Source organism: Maniola hyperantus, chromosome 20 (genome assembly GCF_902806685.2).
Source record: "Maniola hyperantus chromosome 20, iAphHyp1.2, whole genome shotgun sequence".
Lineage (NCBI taxonomy): Eukaryota > Metazoa > Arthropoda > Insecta > Lepidoptera > Nymphalidae > Maniola > Maniola hyperantus.
In genome coordinates, this window is record NC_048555.1 from 1,924,100 (window position 1) to 1,932,938 (window position 8,839).

An 8,839-nucleotide genomic window follows, 5' to 3' on the forward strand; every position below is an offset into this window, starting at 1 on the left:
GAAACCATAGATTATCTACTATATACTAGAAATAGATGTGCGACTCTAGATTTCTTTTTCAAAGTTACGCGTGTACTCACATCTAGAGGGCACTAAAAGCGCGCTAGGCGTGCGAGAGCGCGAAAATTTAAATGCTATTTAAATGTACTTTACTAGAATATTTTATATTTTTGGAACACGTTTTAAATAAACATTAATAATTCCATTAACGTTTGTTTAAAACATGTTTAAAAATATATATTACAAGACTATGACTCTTTGAGCTACTTAATTATAACTATATTATAGAAAGAAAAAGGTTTTAAGGTTTTGTAAATATTTATTATCATAAATTCGTAACTAGGTAGATACATAAAATACAATAGAATAGAAAACAATACGAAGTGTATGTAAACACTATAAAATACATACCCAAATTCAAGACCCGCAAGATTGTGAAATAATTACTATTCAAATTTAACATTTTCGGTTATTTACTTTTAATAATTTTCAAATTATTACCACAATTGGTGTATTTGTGTAGTCAGAAAACAATAAAATAATTGTTATATGAGCCAAAGATAATTAACATAAAGCTAGCTTTAAGTTTTATTGTAATATTCAAAATAAAAAAAATTAACATAAATTATATTAAATAAAATTCCCTGTAAATAAACTGTAAAATAATAAACATAAATTATACTAAATCAAGTAATCAATAAAACCAATCTACTAGATTGATTTTATTGATGGGAATTTATGTTTACTAGCTTATGCCCACGATTTCGTTCGCGTGGACTACACAAATTTTGAACCCCTGTTTCACACACTTAGAGTTGATCTTTAACAATGAGATTTTAACATATGAGCTTAATAAAATATGTCATACTGCAAATTGCAAAAATATTAACTACAAAACTTTATAGACACTTCAAAACTGACAGAGTTTCATACAAACTTCAAACCCCTATTTTATCCCTTCAGGGGTTGAATTTTGAAAAATCCTTTCTTAGCGGACGCCTACGTTATAATAGCTATCTGCATGCCGAATTTCAGCGTGATCCGTCCAGTAGTTTGAGCTGTGCGTTGATAGATCAGTCAGTCAGTCAGTCAGTCAGTCAGTCACCTTTTCCTTTTATATATAGATTATATTATATTTGACTAGTGCCACAAAGGCAGTAATATTAAAAACATAATTACACAAATTAATCACACAGGATTGGCAAGAGTCTGTGATCAATCTACAATTAACAATTTAATCCCCCATATTTGTTAAAAGGAATACAAAACAATTTACTAAAGAAAACAATTTAGTAAAGACTGCCAAACGGATATAGCTTCTGTTAGATATTGATGCAGAAGATGACTTACGAATGTGCAATAGTTGACAGAAGCTTGAATGATTCCCCTTATCTAAATATATAAAAGGAAAGGGTGACTGACTGACTGACTGACCTATCAACGCACAGCTCAAATTACTGGACGGATCGGGCTGAAATTTGGCATGCAGATAGCTATTTTGAAGTAGGCATCCGCTAAGAAAGGGTTTTTGAAAATTCAACCCCTAAGGGGGTGAAATAGGGGGTTGAAACTTGTGAAGTCCACGCGGACAAAGTCGCGAGCATAAGCTAGTTTTATCAAACGAAGTCTGTAATTCAACTACTGATTTCATTAGATTGCATAAAATAGATTATTTACCTTTATGTGTTTGATAATATCTCAACGCCTGAATTTTTATGCTATCATTTTCAGTATCTGAATTTTTACCTTTTAAAATTTTATTTACATTATTGCACCAGCTGTGAATAATCAATTTGATCACAAAATTTATTATATAATTTTTCAAATTGACTTTGTGTGTATCACATGTTAAAAAATCAAAACTTGTACTCTGATCAACTAATAATTTTATCATTTGACTTTTGCCACTTTTCCCAGGATCATTTTTTAACATGCTTTTTACTATTTTTATTATATTTCTCACACAATTTGAAAAGTTACGCGAGGGTCGGTAAAGAGATCTCCTTGTGATATCGATAGAATGTATGTATTCATCTGCTTGAGGTGGGGTGGTGTCACACAATTCATTATTGCATTTTATACAAGATTTACACACATTCCTTTTTAGCTTTTTTATGACAAACCCTGTCACATACTTTTTAGTTTCAGAGATTATTAATTTGTCTCCAATTTCTGAACTACTATCTGCCAAATTTTCTATACTTAGATCTGTATCCATTGGCTCATTGCTCATCGGGGGCTCTTTGATGTCATTTTCTATCAAAAGACAATCTAAATTTTGTAACATTTTGTTAGGATCTTCCTCACAGTTAGCCCCTAATGAGTGACTTGAATTTAAATTATTTACAAGTAATGTTTTGTAAATACTTTCAAACTGCTGGCAGGTAGGGTTTGTGTTTCTAGCCCCGTGGCTCCTCACAGAGGAGAAAAAGTTTTCCACAGGATCTTGGTTAAAACAGCGCGTTAACAAACTAGTTACATTATGTTTTTCATTTAGATATAGCCACAATTCTTTCATAACTTTAATATTGTGGATCCAATTTTTAATTGATGGAACCTGTTCATAACGAATACTTACTGTTCCATCTTTTTTTTTTGTTTCCATCTTAAATCGCATTGATTTTAATATTGGCACACTTTCATCCCATAATTTAAAATGGTCAGAGTTCATTTTCAAACAATTTTTATATATTTTATGGGTCTTTTTATAAGACCCTCCATTAAAGGAGTCAAAAAGACGATCAAATAATAGCAGCAAGTCGGCTGTGTCAGCACACTCTTGTGGTAGTAAATTATTTTCTGAAAAAGAAAAAAGATTAAAAATTAAATACTTAAATAAATACTTAAATATATTTTTTTATACATAAATGTCAGGCCACATTTACATGGATTTGTAGCTGATGCTCGCGACTTCACCCGCGTGGATTTAGGTTTCTTAAAATCTATGAACTCTATGATTTTCAGAGAAAAAAGTAGTGTCCTTCCCTAAGAAGTTATTTGTATACCAAACGTCAAAATTGGGTGGGCTGTGGGTCGATTTCATAAAACCGGCATCAATCATTATTACAATCTCAGTTGTTGTGATTGGCTGAATTTGTGCGATTCTTGTTGCAACAATGCATTGTAGCCAATAGTGAGCTGGCGTCAACCATTTATAATATTAGTATGGAGTTGTAGATGTTTTAAAGTTGCACTATCATCACATTACAGATGTAAAATAGCGCCATATATGTTGCTAATAAATAATTATTGAGAATAAGATTAGTCCTTGCTAGTCAAGTAGTACCAAAGTCTGATGAATTAATTCTAAAGTGAAGAAGGTCTTCAAATATCAGGTCTTTAAAAGTTTCAGAACATTAACAGTACTTACTTGCACAAAATCGTAGCGCTCCTGATACACGCTGACTAAAAACTTGTGCAGCATGTTTTACTTTCATCTTCGGAATTTTCTCTATGAGTACATGAGCTTCTGTTAACTTGTTGCACATTCGTAAGTCATCTTCTCCTGCATCAATATCTAACAGAAGCTTTAAATGTATCCATTTAGCAGTCTTTACTTCGTCCTCCTGTGTGAATCTTAATTCTTTTGTCAGTAAATTGTTTCGTATTCCTTTTAACAAATGTGGGGGATCAAATAAGGGGAATATATTATTATTTTCTACAGCAAAACTACTATCCCTAGGCTCGTTGCCTAATCTAAGACAATCTACTTTAGTCTCTTTTATCAGCTCATTTATAACTTTGTTGTTAATTGTAGATTGATCACAGACAGTTGAGACGACAGCCAATCCTGTTTGATTAATTTGTGTAATTATGTTTTTAATACACCTTTTTAATATTACTGCCTTTGTGGCACTTTTGCAAAACAAATAGCAAATTGGCTGTTTGAACTTAGCTTTTAGCCCCTTTATCATGAATACCAAAACATGGTCAGCAATATTCTCTGTAATTTCATTTCCCCCAAAATCTTCAAATCCGATTACTTGATCGAATGCTGTATTGAAATGTAGGGATGGAGACAAAGACATTTCATCAAAGATTAATACACATAATCGTTGCTCCATCCCCAATTTGTCTGCCGCATTTTTCAAAAGTTTAATTATCGCAGGGTTTAAGCCTGGTTTAATTGTTATTTGTTTAAGGACATCCAGTAATGTTCGTTTTGATGGCAAAGTTAACATTTTTCTCAAAAAGTTATAGCCTTTTGGACTTTTCTTATATATCGAGAGTGACATTAATTTTTCTGCATGATTAAATCTTCTTCCACGGCTTTTTTTGTTATGCTGTGTTAATTGCATTTTTACAAGTGTTTGAGCAGGCATAGGTAAGTATTTTAGAACCTTGTTAAATAATTTTGTTTTTGACATTTTTTTGCTATCTTTACTTGGTTTCTTTGTTCGAATAATTTATTTTTCAAATTAACTATTTTCCTTAACAATTTCTGAACTTTGAGATTCACATGTCTTTGACCAGCTTTTCCTGAAAAAAAAAGGTGTTTTTATTAAGTATACATTAACTATTAGACAATTTTCAATACTCTATTCTTGTTAAAATCTTGTTAAACAGTAAAGATTTTTTATCTCTTATTTAATTAAATTAAATTAAATTTATTGGATATTATTACATATTAAATTACATATAAGGAACACAAAAAATACTTATAATACAGATAAAAACAAGTAATAACAATTAAGTAGACCTAGGTCTAGTGGGGTGCCAGCCAGGTAACCTCCCAGTGTGTATGTGTGTATGTGTATTATTTGTTGTTTATGGCCACAACTTACTAGTAATTATTTTTTTCTGAATCTGAGTTTGAGAATATCCTGCTTGGATGTTGTGAACCACAGATGGGGTACTTTGAGCGACCGATTGATTATGTGTAGAACTTTCTGGTTGATTTATTGTATTAGCATCTAGACTTGAATCAATGGCACCTGAAATATGCAAAATAGAGTTTTAGAAGAAGTGTTTATGTTATAATTATTAGTTATACATAGTTAGTTTCTGTCTGCAACTTCATTAGGAGATTTCAGTTTTGAAGATTCCATAGAAACATTTGTACTTATTACATTTGATACCAAGTGGGGTATCCCGTAGCGCTGCCAAGTCGATTTTTTTGATATTAACAATAAACCTCTACAGTTTTGCGGCTTGTTAAGAAAAGTGATCTGTTTTACTCTTGTGTATTACAGAACCCTATGTGCTGTGTCCAACTCGCACTTGGCCAGTTATTTTCTACATAGCAGTTCTTGATTTATCGTGCAAAACGTCGAAAAATACGACTGAAGTATGGGACCCTCTGTGCACAAGTCTGACCCACACTTGGCCAGTGTTTTCAAGCTTCTACAATCTGTGCTTTGACCTATTATTGACATGTCAATCAATGTAATTTCTCAAAATCCTCTCTACTGTAATAACTAATAAATAAAACTCACCAAGGTTAAGAGAAGGAAATGCTGTCTTTGCTAGTCTTTTACTGTGATGGTATAAAAAACGATCTTCAAAGTGGTGATTGCAAATTCGATAATTCGTATATATTTCATCATCAGTCTTGCTTTCTAAATCTTGTCCTACTATCTCTTTCCATTGTTGAAATCGTTTCAAAGAGGAGTGGCCAGGTTTTGGAAAGTGATGCAAAACATCTGAAAAAGTAGTAACATAAAATATGCAATATATTATTGTATTATCTATACTTATTGTACTTATTTACTTAATCTCTATAATATATATATAAAAATGAATCACTGAATGTGCTAAGCGCAAATTTCGAGAACAGCTGAACCGATTTCGCTAATTCTTTTTTTATAATATTCCTTGAAGTACGAGGATGGTTTTTATGGAATTGCCCGAAATCGACTAGGCGGTAAGACGTTCGCTGGGGCAGCTAGTAAAATATAAAAAAACCATAGTCATTAAAGTTCAAAATAATATCTAATGTTGTACCTACGTACCTACACTTAATTACAAAACAAAAAATGTACAGAATTAGTAGTCAATAATCCTTACCAATATTATAAATGCAAAAGTATGTCAGGCTGTCTGTCTGCTAGCTTTTCACAGTCAATTTGTGTAACCGTTTATGATAAAAGTTAGAAGGTACAGAGAAGCTTGCATCCAGGTAAGGACATAGGCTACTTTTGCCTCGGAAAATCAAACAGTTCCCATGGGATTCTTTAAAACGCTAAACCAACGTAGACAAAGTGGCGGGCATCATCTATTTGGTGAAGAGATAGCTTGCATCGGAGACGGTTGTAGGCTACTTTTATCACGGAAAATTGGACTTCTCACGGGATTTCTAAAATGGTTTTTTGGATGATATCCACGTGGACGAAATCGCAGGAATTATTTAGTATCATGATAAAATACCTAATGTACTAATGGAGCATAGAGTTTGACTCGTTTAAGAGATTTGTGTTAGATTACAAGTGAGCTGATTTTAAACTTACCGAATTGCTCACATCCGAACACACATCGAGATCTCCGTGGCATTTTCCCTGCACAAATCTATCGACAGAAAATCTTTTCACAAAGCAAAAACAAGTCCGTAATCCGTAGCCGTGGTCAATCGTTCAGGCATGAATCGAGTCCGTAAATCAATCCTTAGGTAGTTATCGAGGTGGTTAAAGGAAACACAGAGTCCAGTAAACAAAGCAGGGTCAGATAAATTTATCAGAAATAGAAATATTTAGAACCGCACAAACAACAATACACGAAAACATGAAAAGTTTTGAACTTCAACGGTGACCAGGGTTGCCAGATATTTACCAATTGAATTCGCCCGTTTTTTTTTTTTTTTTTAATAGATATAGCGAGCAAGCGAGCAGGCGGGTCACCTGATGTTAAGTGATTACCGCCGCCCATGAACATTTGCAGCACCAGAGGAGCCGCCGATGCGTTGCCGGCCTTTAGGAATTTGTTTTAGGATTTTGCCTGCTGAGTAGCCTAAAATCGCCCGTTTCTATCTTCCAGGGGCCCTACCGCGGTTGTTTGACAGCTACAATGTTACGATCACAATCATCTCTGATTGGTTAATGCTCGCTCACTATTGGCTACAATGCATTGTTGCAACAAGGATTGCACAAATTCAGCCAATCAGAACAATTGAGATTGTAATAATGATTGATACCGGTTTTAGACAATCGCCCTACTGGTAGCCTAAATGGTTACTGGTAGCCAATCGGGATTTTTGGGCGCCGATTGGCCCGCCGAGGTAGCCTAAATGGCGGTAATTCGCCTAATCTGGCACCACTGACGGTGACTGTGGCTGTCCAAATGTTTGTAATTTAAAATTACAACAATGTGCCCGCCATCTATTTACGTCTTTTATTAACTGTTATCTATTTGTTTAGCCGTACTCGCGCTTAGATGGCACCACAAGCGAATTTCAATTTGCGATTTTTTAATGTTCTGGAGTTGCACCCCTATGGCTAAGAATATTCAAACAAGAACAAAGGGGACACTTGACGGCAACGTTAGTTCCGATTTTCGCCACGCGGCAAGATAGCCTTGTCGCACTGTACAATATGTGCTATGGAAGTAGGAGCCACAGACCAATAACATATTATCAATAAAAATGAAAAAAAAATTAGAAAAAAATGTTTAAAAAACCGACTTCCAAAACCACTACAAAGTAAAAAACAACTTTTGTTTCTAGTTTCTACACGTGTAGGATACACCGATAGACGTTGGGGTCCCAAGTACTTTGTAGTGGTTTTGGAAGTCGGTTTTTTATAATTTTTTATTTTATACTGTTTTTGGTAGTCATTGCTTGGTACCTAAAATAACAATTCAGCAGCAAATCTTTCCAAATCCTTTTGGAAAGATTTGGCTTTGGAGTTCAGTACCTTGCGACATCAGGATTGAAGAGTTGGGACTTGGAATTCAATAACAAAGTCTATGCTTGGCATTTACAATATTATATCACCAGAAACAATTCCGGAATCTCTATAGTTTAGGAGTGCTGTACCATGCATCATCAGGTTCGAAGAGTTCAGACTTGGGAGTATATTCATAAAGCCGTTGCTTGATACCTAAAATATCAATTTACCATCAGAAATTCCCGAATTCCCACGGCTTAGGAGTTCAGTACCTTGCAGCATCAGCATTGAGGAGTTGGGATCCCAAGTTCAATGGTGTTGTCTATGCTTGGCACCAAAAATAATATTGTGTCATCCGCAGTTCGTGAATCACTATGGTTTAGGAGTGCTGTACCCTACATCATCAGGGTTGAGGAGTTGGGACTTGGAGTTCAAACATATAGTCGTTGCTTGGTACCTATAACATTAATTCACTATGAACACTTCCTGAATCTTGATAGCTTAGGCGGGCAGTAACCCTGCAGCATCAGGATTGAGGAGTTGAATCCAGATTCTTTAGGGGACCCCCACCGAATCATCCTCTGTTGATTAAAAAAATATTTGCAAATCGGTCCAGAAACGTTCCAGAAACCTGGAAAAAATCGATGTACATACCTATGTAAAAAATAGTTAAAAAAACAGGCCGAATTGAGAACCACCTCCTTTTTGAAAGTCGGTAAAAAAGGCTCCTATAGCGCCTGGCGAAAATCGGAACTAACGTTGTCGTCAAGGGCGTCGAATGTCCCTTTTGTTCTTGTGTCTTGTGATGGTCTTGTATTAAAAATTGTTTTGTACCAAAGAGTAGGTATATAATCACTACGTTTTAATGCACCTGAAAAAACATATTACACAATCGAAGATTATGTAAATGATAAAAGAGCATGGATTTGACCCGCAGCTTGCTCCAGCAATGCGCAAGACTGCAATTACTTTTGTATACAGTATAATATTGTGTATCAAATCTTTGAAAAGTGCTCAGAAAA

At 34.4% G+C, this 8,839-nt stretch overlaps 1 protein-coding gene across 3 annotated transcripts; it reads right to left on the reverse strand.

Moving 5' to 3' along the window:
- Positions 1 to 2,043: 2,043 nt before the first annotated feature.
- Positions 2,044 to 7,429, reverse strand: LOC138403709 (uncharacterized). Of its 3 annotated transcripts, none has more exons than XR_011237903.1 (4): positions 6,447 to 7,429; positions 4,785 to 5,642; positions 3,371 to 4,479; positions 2,044 to 2,799 (listed from the first exon to the last, which is right to left on the reverse strand). XR_011237903.1 is itself a non-coding variant. In XM_069505230.1 (4 exons), exons 1-4 carry the CDS (start codon positions 6,487 to 6,489, stop codon positions 4,334 to 4,336), a joined length of 546 nt encoding a protein of 181 aa, XP_069361331.1. In that variant the 5' UTR covers positions 6,490 to 7,428; the 3' UTR covers positions 3,371 to 4,333. The 3 variants fall into 3 exon arrangements, 1 of the variants encoding a protein (XP_069361331.1); XR_011237902.1 differs by having other exon boundaries at positions 4,785 to 4,934; positions 5,436 to 7,426; XM_069505230.1 differs by lacking the exon at positions 2,044 to 2,799 and having other exon boundaries at positions 4,785 to 4,934; positions 5,436 to 5,642; positions 6,447 to 7,428.
- Positions 7,430 to 8,839: the final 1,410 nt, after the last annotated feature.

Bases quoted from the DNA above. Each gene is read 5' to 3' on its own strand.
- LOC138403709 (XM_069505230.1), bottom strand. From the start codon at position 6,489: ATGCCACGGAGATCTCGATGTGTGTTCGGATGTGAGCAATTCG. The intron at 5,643-6,446 runs GTAAGTTTAAAA...CTACTTTTTCAG, and splicing joins GTTCGGATGTGAGCAATTCG to ATGTTTTGCATCACTTTCCA. The intron at 4,480-4,784 runs GTAAGTTGTGGC...TTTTTTTTTCAG, and splicing joins TCAGAAAAAAATAATTACTA to GAAAAGCTGGTCAAAGACAT.